Below are 18765 nucleotides of genomic sequence, written 5' to 3' on the forward strand. Positions count from 1 at the left end.
ACCTGCAGCCAGCTGCCTGGACTAATTACAGGGCCCTTTACAACCCCCCGGGGCAGCGGAGTTGGTGTCTGTGCATGGCAGGCTATAAATCAAGTTTGCATTTCTTTACCTTTTTTCCTGGTCTAGTCTTTCCTTTTAGTTTCCTTTTAATGAGGCCGTGGAAAACAGGCAGCGTGTTGTGCTATCACTGTTGCCAATATTTAATTGTGTTTGGCTTCATGGTGGCAGCCATTGCCTTGAAAAATCCATAAGGATGCCCTCAAACTCACGTTGTCAGGGAAGAAGGATACGGAACTCCCTCCGAGAAGGGCAAGAAATGCACATCTGAAGCAATGCAAGTTAAGCCAAACACACTTGAAAATGTCAGAGGTGAAGTTTCTGTTAAAAACTGAAATTCCAAAGGGTGATCCTTTGGGGCCGCAGTTTGCAGTGGACAGAGAAGGTGAATTACAATTAGAAATCTTGTGGTTTTTTAAATATTGTGAAGCTGTGTTTCATTCTGCCCTCTAATTCTTTGTGCAATATTTACCACTAAGAGAGGGGGAAGATTTCTTTCTATATTAGACTTCTGAATCCTTTGGTTGAAGTGGAAAAGTTAAAGGAAAAAAGTGCAACAGAAAAAAACAAATTCCACGGGCCCGTGTGCTGTTGCATCCAGTGATAACAAAGGGCTAACGAGGCAGAGATTTGATATTTCAGTATAATTTAAGTAAAACTGCCTTTCATTTTCTGCCTAAAATGTAAGAAAAATTATTATAAGTCTTTTCACATAAAATAACTACATTTTGCAAACTGTTAACCTAAAGAAACATTACATCTTGGGACAAAGGTTTTAAACTGAAAGAAGTCAGGTTTAGATTAGGTATTAAGCAGAATTTTTTACTCAGAGGGTGCTGAGGCCCTGGCACAGGGTGCCCAGAGGAGCAGTGGCTGCCCCTGGATCCCTGGAAGTGTTCAAGGCCAGGTTGGATGGGGCTTGGAGCAACCTGGGGTAGTGGAAGGTGTCCCTGCCCATGGCAGGGGGTTGGAATGAAATGAATTTTAAAGTCCCTTGCAACCCAAGCTATTCTATGATTCCATGATCTTAAAATAAAATCAGCTGTACTCCTTGTGCAGCCTCTTCCTGAGTACTTGCTCCAAGCTGTTTCATCTCCTTTGGGTCCTCACTGCCAGTTTGGGGTTACCTGCAATGACTGCACCTTTTTCTAATTTGAGTTTTATAAATGCTGGGATTCTTGTTGATACCTGTCTAAAAACAAGTCTTGAAAATGCAGCTATTTGTAGAATCCTTGGTTTAAACTCTGCGTCCAAGTGTGATTTTTTACCACCAGAATGGGCAACCTGTGCTTTTTCCTCTTAAAGCAAATGCCCTTAAAAAGCTGTCTTAAACTGAAAATTAGCCATGTATTCCCTAAATGTGATAGATCAAGCAGTGCAGGAGAAAAAAAAATCCACTTAATTGTGTGCTTTGGACAGAAACCTACAGCAATCCCCGTTTGTCAGCCTTTTGTGGTTTGTTATAATACACTGGACCACGCAAGGTGCCAAATCAATGCACGCTCCCTATAGAAGTGTTTCTCCTTGGTTAACCAGGTTAAACCACTTAGCTCTTGTTTTATTATCCCATTAGCAATCCAACCCCCATATTTTTGGGTTCCAAGCTGATGTAGTTCCATGGGCAGCCCTTGAAATTTGCCAGAATCCCCTGGGCTCCAGTAATTCTAATTGAAGTTGGCACAAATTTGAAATGCAGGCAGCGATAAGCTCTTGTAAGTCTTGGAGCATTGCAGAGCAAAATGGGAAATGCTTATTATATGAGGTTATTTGAGCAGATTTAACCATTTTAGGGCACAGATAGTTTTGGTAGGGAGCTAAATTATGGGTCCACGTGATGATGGGTGTTCCTCTACAAATCAGGATGAGATGCAAGAGTAATTGCACATGGGGTGTTTTGATGCAGACTTTTTTCTGGTGCTTATGGGAATGATCCCTTGAGACCTTTTAGTGTTTAGTTTTCTGTGGAATTAGAATAAAGAATTTTCTCAGTGTAGGCTTGTCCCAGCTGTTGGCTGACTTTGCAGACAAGGACAGACCCCAGCCATTGTCCCCCCACTCCTTCACTCCCTTCACTGGTCTAATGGCTTGTTTATATCCTCTGCTTTTAGAGATTTACGCTTCAACCGCATCAAGGAGATACAACCTGGAGCCTTCAGAAGACTGAAGAACCTCAACACACTGTAAGTTGCACTCTGAGAATATCCATTTATTACTTGTGTTAGTACTGTCCCCTAAAATGGCTTAAAGGTAGCCTTGGGCTTTGAGTTATTTCAGTCAAGTTGTGCATATCCAGCCAAAGCTTTAAAATTCCCTCTGTTCCACCGTGGATCATGTTTCTTACCCATTTTATTTAAATGTGGTGTTTAATAACTTTCGTTTTTCACACTTAACCTCTGTGTTCAAAAATAAAATATGGTGAGCTCTAGCACAGACTGAGGGTGTTTGAGCAGGTATGGGCTGGGAACAGCCTGTGAAAGCATTTCTCACCTGGGATCAAGACAGTGGAGGGATGGATTAAAATCTTCTTCCTTTCCATGATCTCCTCTAATGAATGAACCACATCAGTTGCTCTACATGAATTTGACTGAGCATCCTTCAAATGCCATCTTGCCCCTATGCCTTGCCCTAAAAGAGGTGCCTACAGCTGCCCTGCTCCAGGTAGAAATGGGGGTAGAAAGCTGCCCCTCCAACCTTCTATCCCTATATGTTGATACTCTCACATCACTGTACACACTGCTCCTCTAACCAGCTTCTCACTCTTCCCAATGGAAATCCTGGGAACCTCTGCTCCTTCTGGCTGCTGCAGGGCTGAGGGTTTGGAGACAGATCTGAGTGCATCTGCACCCCGTAGCCAAGGAGCTGAAAACACACCAGCTCCCAAATCAGAACCAGAAGCTGTGTCAGCACAGCACTGTGCTGGATGTAGCTGGGCTGTTGAGACTCAGACCTAATTATCTGAGCTGTGACATGGTGCTAACAGCCGTAGGATTTCCAGGTCCAAGCCAGAATTCCTCAGCGAGGCAAAGCAGCTCCTTTGGGAGCCTGACAGATATTCACACATTCATGATCCCAAATGGCAACAGAAAGTTCAGGCTGGTTTTTATTGTCTGGCCTTGAGCGATCTGAAGTCCCTGATCCTGTGAAGGTGGCAGAGCTGAAGGAAGGCAAGCCTGGGCAAAAAGGCATTCAGTCAACTCCAAGCAGTTGTAGGAAAAGTGGGATTACAGCAGGACTTTATTATAGAGACCTGCTCAAGTGTTATCTTTGAAAAACCAACATTTGCCAAAGATTGTTCCACTCTGTGTGTGGGGCTGAGTGGCCAAGCCATGACTGCAGGATGTTCCAGAGTACCCTGGCTGTGGCCCAGGACAAGTGGTCGTGGAGTGGGCTGGTCAAAAACTTTACTGCCACTGATGCTGTTCATCCAGAACAGCCCAGGTTAGTCTCACAAACAGCACCATGTGGTATTTAATTGCCAAAAATAATAGGGAAGAAAGGATGCTTTGGATGGATTTCTGTCATTTGAGATAGGGTCAGATACAGCGAGAAATGAGAAAAAAATATCTAGAGAGATAATAGAGTCCAAGTCCGTAGGGTTTTGCCTTATCACAAAGCTCTGCTGAGGCCTCTTGATCTCCAGCCCTGCTCTTCCACCCCTGGAGCTCTCCTGAGTCGAGGAAACAAAGGGTTCCAGATGATGTCATCTCTGTGTGATGCAGGCAGATGTTTGGCAGCAGCTCCCAGGACCACCAGGCGAGTTTCAGCCAAGCTCTGGGGAAAATGAGGATGCTGGCAGGGCTTCCCTGGGACAGATGCTCCACCCAGCCTGCCAAGCTTTGTAAGGGGTCCTAGTTCCTGCCCTGCCAGCACCTTGGACTGGGCAGGTCTCTGACCTGTGCAGGACTTTTGCTTTTGTCTTTCTGACTCCTCCACTCTGCATAGGGGTAGATACAGATAGAGCCTGGCTGAGGGGGAAAAGACCTGCCTATCTCTAACACCTGTTTGTGCTCCATGAATTTCTGCAGTTCCTTTTCCTTTCTGTCTCTATACACTCCTGGACAGAGACCTCAAGGACAGCAAGTCCAGGAGCAGTACCAGAAGGAATAGGCATGAATGTACCCCCTGCCATCCCTGATCTCATGATTTGGGATGCCAGGCCAGTAAGAACAATGCGTTTTCACAGGTGCTGGGCAGACACTCCTGCTTTCCCCAAACAGTGTCCTATGGCCATTGTCAGAGCTGGAATACTGGACTAGGTGAAATGCTGCTCTGAAAAAATACTGCATTTTTATATTTGAATTCTGAAAATCAACCTGATTTGCCAAGGAAACCTTTGTTTAGATAGTACTTCTGATGCTTTGTTGTATTTCCTGGTCTGGCCAGCAAACTGGAACACTCAGTTATTCTCACACTTGTAGTAGTTAATTCCCACGGCTGAGGAGCTTGATAACTGACTGAGGGAACATTGGACCTCACACTCCTGAAGCAAATTTCTCTCCAGGAACTTTGGTTTGTCCAATTCCCACATCAAAACTGACAAGAGCTGAAGAATTTGCTGATGTTTCTTAGATGGTAAATTTTGCCCAAGGACTTGGATAGCTTTTCAAGTGATAAAGAGAATGAATCCTTTCAAATCCCTGAGAAACTTCCTGGGAAAATTTGTCCAGAAAATTTGAAGTGAGAGGTTTGGAGGATAGAATAGTCCGGGTTCCACGTGCAGACCTCTGAGCTTGCAGCTTTCTGCCATTGAATTTAAATAAATCTTCCGTAAGCAAATAAATGTTTTTTAAAGAGCTGCTTTTTCCACTAATGGCAGAGGAAGAGCAACAGATTCTGGTGAAGCTTCTGTTCTCCATCTCCTTTAGGGCAGGGTGGCTGTTCTGTATCCAAGTTTGACAGTTTATAAACCACCCTGAAAAGGAAACCTTTGTAGCCTGTGTTGGATGCAGGGAAATGGGTTGACAGGAGAGGAGCTTGTGTGGATGTCCAGTGGGGCTGTTCAACAGTTCAAACCCTCCCCTGGCTCCTTTCTGCTTTCCTCTGGTGTGGGAGATTTGATAAATCACAGAGCACTCCTTTAGCATTAAAAACAGGAGCCCTGTTTTTGGAAGAGACACAGTCACTGTTTGCTTCCAGCTGGGGACTCCTGGTACAGCACCACAGGTAAAGAGCAGTTATCCCAAATCCTGCACCACTGGGAGCTTCTGTGTTGGCTGTGTGCCATTGGAGAAGTTCTCTTGGGCTAAACATCTTAGACAGTTGTAAGATTTCCTTGTCCCTTCCTACTGGCTCTGCTCTGTTCCCATCTGTGTAGATGTGGTGTGTATTTTTAAACTCTTAATATGTCCCCTTGGTACAAAAGAAAAAAAAAATAGGGTAACAGGGAGAGTGAGGCAAAAAAACCTTCATGTATGCCATCCACAAAATCCCCCCAGCTCCAGGACAGCTGCTTTGCTGCAGTTTGCCATCACTTGCTGCATGGCTGAAGCCAACATTAGCTCAGAGCAGGTGCTGGGCTGTGGGAGAGAGAGGAAGCCCTGTGAGCCCATGGTGAGGCACAGCCTCTCGCTGCTTCCCAGTTTTTGCTCCTTTAGGTCATTTTTGGGTGGGGATGGATGATGACACCCCTGTGAGGCCTCTCCTTACATGTTTCCACAGGAGTCAGCGCTGCCCTGTCAGCCCAGTTGGTTCATTGCTGTATTTTCAAACCACAGCCAAAGGGTTGCTGCTCCTTGGGTCTCTCCAGCACCATCCACAGAAATGTCCAACCCAGGGACCAAGGTTTCTTAACATCCCCAGTCTGTATTTTGTCCTTCCTGAGACAAGAGCACCCTAGGGAACAGCGACTCTGTGGAGACCACATTGCTGTGCCTCTGCCTGGCCCTTTGCCCTGTCACTGCTCACATCATATTTCTCTTCCTGCTTAGGAGAGAGCAAAAGCACTTCTGCTGAGCCCTGCAGCTCTGCTTTAGGTGCTGCTTGTGAAGGATCTCAGGGCAAACAACAGCAGTAATGTGGAGTTTCTGTCTTTTACCCTCTAGTAACTCTTGACAGAATGTGTTCCTGCCAGAAAGGAGGGGATGTCAGAGCCTGCTTGGATCTCAGAATAGGAGTTTCTCCCTTTAATATGGGAAATGGATATTCCAGATCATTCTGTCAACAAGGGAGAATGAGTGGTTGAACATAAAACTCACTTTTTTTCCCCCTCTAAATACACTGTGTGATGATTTCTATTAGTGGTGTGAGGAAAAAAATAGCTGTTTTTTCACAATGACTGTAGCATGTGGTTTGTCAAATGAAAAGAGGAAAGAGAGCATGGTTTGAGTCTGAATTCTGTACTGTCACATCATTTAATACATTCTTCAAAACAGAAAACCACTCATTTAATGCAACTTAAGCCTGTGCCTGGCAAGCTGGGGAGAGGGTGGGGAAGGAGAAGGGAGAGGCAGTCAGGACATAAAACCTAAAGGAAACCGAATATGAAACGTTCTCTTGGTGAATCTGGGCCAGATCTCATGGTGCTTGTATATCTCAAACGTCCCAGAAGAGTTTTGCAGGAATAGAACCTGTGTGATTGAGTTCTCCTGCTCATTTGGAGTCCAATTCACTGTCTGGCATGAAAGGGAATGTCCCATCCTTTTGCTAGGAAATGTGCTTCTGATACTTTTAATTTAGCCTGTTTTGCTACAGGGTGTGCTTAAGATAATGATTGTGATAATGATCTTTCCAGCCTCTGTCTGCCAGAGCATCTATTCCCGGCAGATCTGGGATTTCAGCTTTCAGCCCTCTAAGGGCAGCAGGAATTTGGGCATTTTTGCTATGGATGGCAGCTGGGACTGATAGGCCCAGGCCATGCCAGGATTTTGCCCACTTCTCTGCCTGGGTGAATTGCACAGGAGTCAAGGAGCAGACAGCTGTGCAGGAACCATCCAAAGTCTTTCTAGGAGCCACATGTGCTGCCTTATCCATGGATTTCTGTGAAAGCAGCATTTTGGATTAAGTGGACTGTTAGGGACTTCATCAATTATCTCACTCTCAAATGTTTTCCAGGACTTATTCTTCCATTACAATGGGGAATTCTGAGACAGGAAGCAGAGATGGCTTCTTCCATGCAGTTTTTATTCTTCAATCAGGCAATGAACAAATTTTTAAGTATCAGACGATGAGATAAGAGCCCTGTGTGCTGCTTGCCATCTGAACTTCCAGGATTCATCTTATTTGGCTGGGTCAGTGATTACACTCCCTTGAACTGTACAAAATAGCCAAGACAACAAAACAGACTGGGATAATGCTTTTAAATAGCCCCAAAACACAGCCAGACAACATAATGCAATTTGAAATCCCAGTGGAGATCAGTCCTGGTCTGAACTCTGAGCATTAAAGATAACAATCAGTGAAGGGCTCCAGACCGTGGTGCTGCGTGGGGCTGCTCAGGCTGTTGGTATGACCCTGCTCCCCTGGTCACTGTCACCTGTCCCCTGGGAGGCAAATGGCCAATGCCAGTTGCGTGACAGGTGCTCACATCCATGGGAATGACATCGATGCTGGCACCCGTCTGTCAGCCCTTTGTGTGCTCAGAAGTGTGGCCAAGGATCAGATAACAGAGAACAACTGCCTTGGTCCTGCTCTGGCCAGAGATGAAAGTTGATAGGGGCAGGGAGGGAAGCACTGCTGGTGCCTGTGTTGTCTTTGTCCTGTGGGTAAATAGACAAAAGCCCTGTCCCACACTGCTCTCAGGCAGTTATTTCCAGCCCTTGGGTGTTCAGTCACCAAACCAACTTTTGGGTTGATGCTCAGATGCTGTGTTTCCACTCAGCATAGCTGGCTGTCAAAGCAGGATCGTGTGTTCCAAGGACTTGACATCACTTTTGCATCCTTATGAGTGAGCTCGGGCTGTTTGACCTCAGCTGTGTGTATGGAGCCATTGCTTCCAGCTGTGCTGGAGCTTTGCAGCAACACTGCCTTAACCTCTCCAGGCTGCCTGTGCCAGCCCTGGTGATGTGCAGTCTGGCAGTGGCACCCACATCCATGGTATCAGGGCAGCCAATCCAGGGAGGATAGTCAAATCAAGGAGAATGAGGTTTTTCTCAACCCCTTATTACCTGACTTACAAAGTTGTTTGCTCTTAAGTTTCTCATATGCTGTTTTTGACTCTCAGTGTAATTCTCCACCTGAGAACAGGCTGGTGGAAAGCTGGTGTGACTCAGGTGCCTGGAGAGAACTTGTGAAGCTGCCATCCCACGTGTGTGCTTCTGACATCTTTTATCTCTCCTGTCATCCCTGAGGTGTTTGATTTTACCTTCATCTTCTTTTCCCACAGGTTTTTTATCATTTCTCCCCATCTCTTTGTCTTTTCTCTCCATCCTTTACCTGCACAAACTGTTTTTCCTCAGGAAATGACATTGGCTCATAATGCCAGAGGCTGGCTGCTCTTTCTTCTCCAGAAAAGTGGGGCAGAAGATTGGGTTTTACTGCTGGGAATGTGCTGAACTGTCTTCTCACCTGCTGCCTGGTGGCAGATCGTTCCTGAGGAGCAGCGCAATGCCAAAAATCAACTTGTGAAATGCACATCCAGTGCATGTATTGAATGTGAACCAGCGTTGTAAGGTCTGGCTGCTTGCACAGGGAATTGCTGTTTTTCCTATAACACCAGAAAAATGAATCTTTGCAGTACACAGTCAAGGACTCCCTCTCTGCCCACAGCTCCATTTAGGAATTTTAAAAATTAGTGTGGCTGGTGAAATCTTTGCTCTGGGCTATTCAACTCGAAAAGCTCCACCAGCTCTGAGCTTTGCCAGATCTGAACATCAGTGGGACACCGCAGCGAGAGACCCACGGGAGCATGGCCAGGCAGCCACGATGAACAGCTAAACTTTGTGTATTACAGAGCTATTTAAAAGTGATTCATCGTGTCTTCTCGGTGTTGGGCTTGGCAGGGGCTGCAGGAGAGTGTTCTGCAGGGCTCAGCTGTGTGGTTGCACTGCTGCACACTGTGGTTCTTACAGGGCTGGGCTGTTTCTGGTCACTGGCACTGGCCACCATCTGCATGCACAGTCATGGCAACTGCACACACAGGGCACACACAGCTTCCCAGTGCCATGTGGTGCAGAGGTTTTGTATTGAAATCTGGCACAAGGCTCCCTAGACCAAAAGAGGCTGTCTCTGAGCAGCCTCGGGAGTCAAAGTTGAATTTATTTCTTTCTCATTTGCAGGTATCGGTTACAAAGTGGTTAGAGCAAAGCCATCACCATTTTATAGCTCCTATAACTCTGCTGAGAACTGGTGTTTAAAACTGCATGTGTTCTTTTAAAAACTGGCTCTGCACTGCCCTGCTCACTTGTTGAACACGGCCAGGCACCTCCAAAACCCATCGTGGCTGTACAAGAGTGGCAGCAATGGTTTAATATCTCACTCCCCTACACTTCTGTCTGTGTGGGTCCCTTTCCCTCATCCCTTTTCTGGACAAAATTGTCAATTTGGGGTGAAAACTGTGGAAAAAGGTAAGGAAAATTCTTTGAACCCTGCAAGAGTGGAAGCACTTGGCAGCTTGCATTGACCTGGCTGGTGTGAGTATCCAAACTTTGGCTTTCCAACCCTGTTAAATCTTAAATTCTGTGACACCTGGACTCAGGATTTTTCAGTGGGTATCCAAGAACAGAAATGCCACAGTCTCACATGTGCTGATTTCACCAGCTGCATTTTTCTTTTTTGATTTGAACAGGCTGCTGAACAATAACCAGATAAAACAAATTGTGAGAAGATCCTTTGAAGGTCTGGACAACCTGAAATACCTGTGAGTTGATATCTCATTAATTTCTTAACCTCTTTAAAATCTAACAACCCACTTTTCATGGCTTTGCCAGTCAAGGATGTATTTTCTGTGTTTGGAGTTCGGTGTCAGAGGTATAAAACACGGCCCTTGAGTCCAGGCAGCAAGTTCTGCTTTGGGTTGAGGGTCATTGCTGTTTCCTGTGACTTTTTAGAACACAACTGCTGATCAGTTGGCCTAATGCTGTTTCTTTTCTCTCCTTTTGAAAGCTACCTTTATAAAAATGAAATTCAGAGCATCCAGCAACATGCCTTCCACGGGCTCCGTTCCCTGGAGCAGCTGTAAGTACAGACGAGCCTTGTTTGTGTGCTGTGTTCCCAGGCTCGGAGAGCAGCAGGAACTTAGCGAGGGGTAGGATGAAGCTTCTGCTCTTTTATCATCCAGATTTGCCAGACTACCCTGGGTTCATTTGAAAACAGCTGGTCTGAGTATTGGATTTGGTTAGTTAATACCGAACTTCCTGCTGATGTTCCGTATGTTTTCTCCTGCCCCTAAACCTCTGGAGCATAGGAAGAGCCCCGCTGTGCTTCTGATGGCCTTGATTTGCAAGGACCTTATGATGGGAGGAGAGAGGGGTCTGCAGGATGGCTGGAAGCAGAAGGCAGCTGCTCTGCTGGGTTTGTGTCTGGGGATTCCTTGAGCAGAGAGTCAGATCTGGTCCTTTACTTAAACGGAGGGTGCTGGTTGAGTTTCTCTTTCATCCAAAGCTCTGCTGGGAATGAATGGATGAAGTATGAGCTGGGAGCTGGGGCAGCTGAGTATTCCTGGGAGCTACCAGGATGGTGGAGCTCCCATGCTGCAAAGCATCTAGAAATTGCAGGGGGGGAAGATGATGGATCCAAACCAACACAGTAATGACCTTCCCTCAAGCTGCATGGCACTCTGTGCTGGATCTGGGATGAAGGGAGCCTCGTGTGTTTTCCTGGCAGCTGGAGTCCATCACAGTGACACTCCAGCAGTCCCCACTTGCTCCCCTTCTGTGTATGGCAAAACTCTGCTGTTTATTCAAAGAAGTTTTGTTTTTTTGGCTCTTTGTGCTCTGTGCTTGAGGTGAGATGGGCAAACTTATATTAAAATCTGGCACAAGGCTCCCTAGACCTGGCTCTTCTGAAGTGTCTTCCTAAACTGCGATTGGATTTTTCTTGCTTGGGACTGGTGGAGAGAGTGTGAGCTTGTATATTTGAATCGTAGATACATGGAATGGTGTGGCTTGGAAGTGATCTTAGAGCTCCTTTTATTCCAACCCCTTGCCATTGGCAGGGACACCTCCCACTAAGCCAGGCTTCTCCCAGCCCAGTCCAACCTGGCCTGGGATGAGGCAGCCACAGCTTCTCTGGGAAACCTGTGCCAGGCTCTCAACACCCTCACAGGGAAGAATTTCTTCCTAATGATTTATTCTTCCTAAATAATTGAAATGCAGGAATTACTTGCATCATCAGAGAACAGGGATCAAAGGTGAAACTGGTCTAATTCCTGAATTGTTCCCAGCCGCAGCATTTATAGGGCTGGAATGTAACCAAGAGTTTTGCTGTAAAAGGAATAGGATCCAGCTTGTTCTCCAGGTTGACAGAAGGAGGACAGAGAGCACAAGAGGACAGAGCACAACTGGAAGTTTCAGGCAGTCCTAACAATAGGTGTGCCACCAAGCTTGTGTACAGGGTGGTTTTTCATCAGCCAGCTCAGCAAGGATGCCTGGGAGAAAATTTAGGAAGCTGAAACTGGCTCTAAGCTGAGCTTAGAGAGCTGACGCTGCCCACAGGGATATTTTAGCAGTGAGCATTCCAGACTTGATGTCACGAATAAAAAAAAAAAAACCAAAACCAACAAACCCACAAAACCAACAAACAATCTGCTGAAAGTCCCATCTGTTTTCAATCCCAGGCAGGCTGATCTCCAAAAGAATTAGCGTTGTTCAAACCCTACCCCATTTTCCTGTCCCCCACAAGCCAGCTTTTCAAGAAAAAGTAGAACCCAATTGATGGACAGGATCAGATGCTTTCCTAAAGGTCCAAAGCAATCTCAACAGACATCTGAGACTGATTAGAGCAAGTCCCTCTCTTCCCCACTGTGACCCTCCAGTGCAGAATCTGAGTCATCCTCTCCCAGTTTGAGCTCTGATACTGGACCATTTATCATGAATCCTTCCATTACAAATCAAACAGCCATGTGGAGGCTTAGGCAATTATTTCTCAATGCAGTCAGCTACAATAGCAGAATGAGCATTTGTAGATCTGTGATTAATCTGTGTCTGCTGTGAAATTTATGCCTGTGTAAAATAAAGGAGAAGAGTTTAGGCAACTTTGGGACTGTGCAAAATCCATCTAAAGGTCAGGAATGCATCAGTTGTGCTGGTGAATGTCAGAGCTCATGGCAGCAGGGAGGCTCAGGTGTTGTGGTGAGTTGCTCTGCAGGCACCACGTTTCCTTTCTTGATGGCAAGGGATGACCTGGGGCAGGCAGGAGGTCCCCCAGGCCTCTGTAGTGGCAGGTCACACTTGAGATTTTAGTGGAACTAAAACCATTAACCCGTGTTAGCAAGAACTGGGCTGTCCCTGTTGATGTGTCATTAGGATCCAAGTGTTCCAGGTGACTGCACCTTCCCTGTTTTTGGAGGCTGTGCCTTCCTTCCACAGAACACAGCAACCCCACACCAGCCATTTGGAGATGCTTCTGCTCTTGCTGGGTGGATGCACATCCTGGGAGCCCCTGTTGGAATAAAAGATAAATGCAGGCTGGAAAATACCTTTGGCTGTATTTGGCTGTATCTCCAGTCCCACTTCAACAAGGACCAATTTCAAAGTTTTCTTGGGTTGTTCAGGGCCTTTTTCTTCAAATTAATACTCAGCAAACTGATTGTCCACTCAGAAGTGTTGCAATTCCTAGGCTGGGAAGAAGTGCCTTATTGTGAGGCTGTTTCTCCCTCCCTGTCAATTCAAGGGTGTGCTGAGAAAGGCAGGGAAAATTCCTGTACAGTGCTTGGATGGCAGCAGCTGCTGCTGGCTCTCCATGGGCAATAGTTTCTTCCTGTCTCTTAACAGTGCAGCAGTTCACAGGGATGGTGGTGTCGGTCTTCAGGGAAGAGCAAATCAGCAAATCTGTCCTTTATTCTTTCTGTGTTTGAGTTTATTTACAGAGAGAGTAAATAACTGACAGGATAGGGAAAGGCTATGTTCACTACTGTGTTTGCATGTGGAAACTGGGGACACTAAAGTGGATTCTGGCTTCTCAGCACCTGCCCTGAGATGAGTGTGACCAGCTGGGGGGCACTGGTGGATTGATCTGGGAAGATGTTCTGTCCCTTAAATTGCAATCTGTGTGATATCTGTGTGATTTCTGTATCACAGGTACCTGCATTTCAACAACCTGGAAAGTCTGGAGCTGGAGACTTTTAGTGACCTGCCTAAACTTGAAAGGCTGTGAGTAAAGATGGGATATTTCTTGGGACTAAGAGGGTGAGGAGAAGGGGGAAAACCCCTTTATTTAGTGTAGCAGTTTTGGTAGCACAGAGTGTGGTCTTCAAAATGCAAAAAAGCAGCTTTAAAGAAAGAGGTTTTACATAATTGCCGAGTAGGAGGGTGACTGAGGATGTGAAGGGAATTTCCCATCTTATGTTATGTTCACATTTCCATCTAAATAGGAGTAAATCTGCAGAAAGTCCTACAGCTGGTCAAGCCAAGTGAAATTTTACTCTGAGCATAAGGTCAGCAACATTAGTCACTGTTGGGCAAAGTGAGCAAAAAAAAGGGGGTGGAAAAGGGATAAAGTCAGAAGAAAGTCTAACAAGAAAAACACACATCCTTCTTGAAAGCAGTAGGGAAATGGAGTCTCTTGCTTCTAGCAGTAATGGAGCCACCAGCACAACAGTCCGTGTGTGGTTCCCACTCCATGGAGAAACCAGCAGACTTCTCTAGGCTGTGTGGAAATGTGCCTTATATCCATACATGCCAAGGAAATAAAATTGTGGGATCCCACACCCTTAGGAAAGTTCAGACCTGGATCAGTACATGGCTGATCTCAGTCACTGTATTGGGTCCAACAAAAATTCTGGATTTAAATTTTAAAGGAAGGCTTTTTAGCATCCAAGCTGGGCAACCAGGCTGAACTCTGGTGCACATGTGTGTGTGCAGACATTTGCACTCGAGCTGTGCTGCTTTTGTGTTCTCCAAAAAATTCACCTACTAAAATTGCTTCATATCTATTATCAGTGGTCTCTTATGAGTTTTTGGTGTAACCAACATAAGTAAATTCCCCTACCATTATGGGAATGGGGAGTTAGTTATCCCCTCTTGGTCCCCACTGATGCATTTTAGCACAATCGGGGTTTTTCCCCAAGAACTGGGGAGTTTTATGTGTGTGCTAAGATTCTGAAAGTGAGAATTTGCCTCAGTTTTGTTCAGAGATAAGCCCAGTTTAGGTGGCTGTTGTCTCAATTAGATTTGCTCACGGATTTGGGTTAATAACTACACAGAGTCTAAGGCAGGAGTTGTCTAACTCCAATGGCTGCCCTTGTAAAATTGTCACGTCATCTGCACAGGGGAAGGAAAAGGTCCCTTCTAAACTGGAGCTGACTCAGGCCCAGAAAACAGAGGGTGGGTCCAATCTGAGGGGATTTTGTGCCCTTTCTCCTCCCTTTGCAAAGAAACTGCAAGGGTCCAGTTTAAACCTGTTCCATCACATCCTGAGTCAGTGTTTCCAGCCCACACCCACTCTCGGCTTTGGCACATTACATCACACCCACCAAGGGATGAAATCCCTCCAGCTCATGGAAACAAACACGGAATTTAAAAACCGAGCTCCATTTTGATGAGCAGCCTTTGCATTTAAACTGAGTGGTGACCTGGGGTGTTATCATCCTCACAGTGCAAATACTGAATAATGTTTTGGCGTGGCTTCTCCCACTGCAGATTCTTGCACAACAACAAGATTTCCAGGATTCACCCAGGGACATTCTCTCAACTGGAATCCCTCAAGCGACTGTAAGTAAAAAACATTGCCTGCAAAGAGGATTTGTTTATCTTCAATCAGATGGGCAGGACCTGAGGAAGAATGTGCCTGGTTGGCAATGCTTTTAGTTGTTGCACTTCTAAGGCCACTGCTAAGTTTATAAAACAGTTTTGATTGGACCTGAAAGCTTATTTAAGCAGTTAGAAGTTTCTTTATTCTAGTGTCTAATTATAATCAGCTTACAGCTTAATAATGCCACAGGAATGAACGTTCCTGGAAAGTCTTCACAACAGTTTGAACCCATAAAACATCCTTGAAAAATGTAGAAAGTCCAGGTCATGGATATGACCTTGAACATGTCTGTAGATCAGGATCTAACATGGAAAGAAAAATCACAGTCATAAAAGAAAAGGCTTGTTTTCTAGATTGAAATTAGTCAGAGGGTGCCAAGGTGCATGATTCTCTTTCCACGCAGGAATTCCCCAGGGTGCTATTCCCATATAACCTGTCTGTCTCTTAAGCTTACTTCTTTCTTGCTTTGGTTTTATGATCTCTGGAAATAAGTTCTATGATGTGTTTGGGGGGAAAAAAATGAAAAAGGTAAAGAATTTTGGTGTTCTGCCACGATTTTCAAGTACAATAAAATAATGTATTTCTCACTGCAGCCCTCAGTCATTTCTGCAAGCAGGTAAAATGCTTCACTTCTCTTTAACAGGGAATATCTTGTGAAATGCTGTCTGTAGATGCCAGAGAAAAAGCTGGGGTGTCTATAAAATACTCAGTCATGGCCCTGGGTGAAATCTCACATTCTCAAATATGTGACCCTGAAAGTGTTAGACTTTTCTTCCATGGTTTTTTTTTTTTTTTTTTTTTTTTTTTTTTTTTTTTTTTTTTCGGATGGCCCAGACCCATTAACTGTAAAACTGTCAGTGGGGAAGGAGGCACAAACTAATCCCCCTGTAGTCCTTATTTATCCTCATGGATAGCACTGCTCGTAGGAATGAGGTCAGTGTAGGGAAGAGTCTGGGGGCGCTGGCAGGTCACTGGAGCTCCATTTGCTGTGGTTCAGGCTTGTGTTGCAGTAATAAAAGTTCTTCCAGTTGTGCAGAAATGCTGCAACCCCTCACAGCTGGTTACAGAAAGGGACTGATCCCATCCACACATAAATCAAGGGGGAGATTTTTTTGGAACTAAAAGAGAAAAGCTCTAACAGAGCCAGTTCTTATAGAATTCAGTAAAGGTTGAAATCTCCATCCCAGGGTAAACCCCAATATTTCAGTGTCTCAGTTAGTCAAAAAATGCATAATCCAGTTTAACTGAATCATTTATATTTGAAACTGGAATGGTTGATGGTAATGCTAGTTTTACAATTAAACCCTTCTACTAGTTAACCATCCTGCCAATGAGATATCTCAAATTTTCACTTGGGATATGATCAAATGCAGGGCAAACCACCCAAGTGACCCTTCACTCCAGAGGACTGCTCCCCTCCTGTGCCCTGGAGAAGGAGGCAGCACAGCAGTTGGAGGCTGGGCACTGAGCTGCCTTCTCCTGGCTCTTGCAGGCGGCTGGACTCCAACTCCCTGTTCTGTGACTGTGACCTGCTGTGGCTGGCAGAGCTGCTGAAGAAATACGCGGAGCAGGGCAGCATCCAGACAGCCGCCACCTGCGAGGCTCCCCGGGACCTGCACGGCCGCTCCATTGTCACCTTGACTGCCCAGGAGTTCAACTGTGGTGAGCGAGGTCAAACCCCTCCATCGGCCCCCCTCAGGCCCTGGAGCTGGGCTTTGGTCTGGGAATGCTTCCTCCATCCCTTTTCCTCCCTCTTTCCTCTGCTGGCATCCTGATTTATCCCTCCTTCACTGCTGAAATGGGAAAATCCCAGTGGGGCTGCAGGAGGAAGCTGACATTCCCAGAGGTGTTGGAGGCAGCTCTGTTTTGGCTGGTGGGTGTTGTCTTGGCTTTTTGCATAGAGTAGGGCTGGTAAAGGATCTGCTGCAACAGTGGCTAAACCAGGAACCAGAGGAAATATACCAAATTAGGCTGAACAGAAGGGGAACACTGGGAGAACTGCAGTGGCTGGAAACACATCTGGAAACCTGTGGGAGAGCACAGAAGACGTGTAGCTGTATACTTTGTTTGACTGTGGTGTAACTGATGGCTCTTGTTAGGCTGTTATTCTTTAAATTTAGAATTTTAAATTTGGTTTTGTTCTGAAAAATCCTAAAATTAACTGTTTCCCATAGAAAAAAGACAAAGCTCTGATTTTTAAGTGGAGGTAAGTTAGAACTCTGATTTTTCAGTGGAAGCTGGCACAAGCATTGGCTGTAGTTCCATGGTACTTCGCTGCTGGTAGAGTCAGTTTGAGAAATTCCCACTCACACAGGCTTGCTGTTAGCATCCCTTCTGGATATGCCAGTCCAGTTGTGCATGGCCCTACTGTGAGCCAAATGTGTAAGCTCAGCTGGATTTTGAAGAGCTCTCCATTGAATTCAGCTTGCTTTTGTAAAAAGTCTTGACCATTTCACAGCTTAATTTAGGGCACAGCCATGCAAAGAGTTGAGCTGGCACAAATGGGTCTGTGACCTCAACAGAGGGGGGATAGGAAGGGCCTAGGGAAAGCAGCTGGAGACACATGGAGTGGCTGTGCCACACAACAAGCTGTTCCCAACACATCCCCAGTGCCACAGTACAGCTGTTAGTGCAAATTTGTTCTGGTTTAGGCATGGACACACAGTGGGGTGTCTGTCAAATCAGCCAGAGCACCTGGTGGGAAGATTTTGCTGGCATTTGGCTTTCACTCTGGTGGTGTGCCAGCTGGGAAGACAAATGATACAGAGTTCAGCACAAAGCTCTACCCATGCAGGTGGCTGATATCTGAGTCAGTCTGAAAGCTGCTGGTACCATTAACCCATGGCTTTGAGCAGCTGTGAGCCAGAGGCGTTTTGTACTGTGGGGCTGTGCTGGCTTTGCCTTTGGGGATTTTTTCTGAGCCATTAACTTGTGGACTAGGGAGTGAGGATACTGACCTTCCACTGGAGGGAGTGATAGGTTCTCAATTTTAGGAATAATCCAGCTGGTTTTACTGGATTACTGGTGAGCATACAGACTGTGAAATGGGTAAGCTTTTTGCTGAATCAAGATCAAGCACTCCAGGGCTTGTCCACAAATTCCTCACTATTTTAGCACATCCTTTCAATGTTTAACTTGCTTGGTGCTGGAGTACATCTCAAAGTGAAGCACACAGTGAAAGGCTTGGCTGGATAGGGGCAGGATGATGAATTAAGGACATAATGAATGAAATCCTGTTGGGAGGGAAGTGGTGTGGTTTGCAGGGAGCTGGCTCTGTGTTCAGGTGGAGCAGGAAGCTGCAGGCTGCCAAGGGCAGAAAAACAACCCAAGTGAGGATGCTGCTGACTTCTTTGCTTCTCTGGGGGGAGACAGGGACCAGCTCTATAATGAGCCACTGTACAGACAGATCTGTGGGAACTGATCCACTGCCCAACATACTGAGAATAGGAACAGCAACTATTCCCCAGGGCTTTTAGTGGGTTCGGGTGAATGATGCTATTCCTTCACGACATTCGCAGGTGTTAGTGAGTTTTGGGGTGGCTCTGAGCAGATGCTGCTGTGCCTAGGGCTCTGCTGATGCCTGTTTCTCGGGGCACTGCAGGATGAGTGTTGCAGGATGGGTGTTGTCTGCCCCACCATACCCCCAGTTGGGCTGCAGGTGGTTTTGTGCTGCTTTGGACTGGGTTGTGTTCAAATGGTGTTTTGCAGAGAGGCCTCGAATAACCTCAGAACCCCACGACGTCGATGTGCTCTTGGGAAACACAGTTTATTTCACCTGCAGGGCAGAAGGCAACCCAAAGCCTGCCATTATTTGGCTGCACAACAAGTAAGTCACACGCAAGGAGCCCTGGGGTGGCAAAGGTT

At 46.0% G+C, this 18765-nt stretch overlaps 1 protein-coding gene across 1 annotated transcript in view; it reads left to right on the forward strand.

Annotated features, from left to right (window-relative positions):
- The window catches only part of LOC138120926 (peroxidasin homolog), a 45103-nt gene that overhangs the window by 7790 nt on the left and 18548 nt on the right, over positions 1-18765 (forward strand). Inside the window, exons 2-8 of the mRNA XM_069034040.1 lie at positions 2166-2237; positions 9779-9850; positions 10096-10167; positions 13230-13301; positions 14790-14861; positions 16394-16563; positions 18610-18727. Of these exons, the coding sequence (XP_068890141.1) occupies positions 2166-2237; positions 9779-9850; positions 10096-10167; positions 13230-13301; positions 14790-14861; positions 16394-16563; positions 18610-18727 (648 nt within the window). The remainder of the gene's footprint in view (positions 1-2165; positions 2238-9778; positions 9851-10095; positions 10168-13229; positions 13302-14789; positions 14862-16393; positions 16564-18609; positions 18728-18765) is intronic.

This window comes from Aphelocoma coerulescens, chromosome 20 (assembly GCF_041296385.1).
Source record: "Aphelocoma coerulescens isolate FSJ_1873_10779 chromosome 20, UR_Acoe_1.0, whole genome shotgun sequence".
Taxonomy (NCBI): domain Eukaryota; kingdom Metazoa; phylum Chordata; class Aves; order Passeriformes; family Corvidae; genus Aphelocoma; species Aphelocoma coerulescens.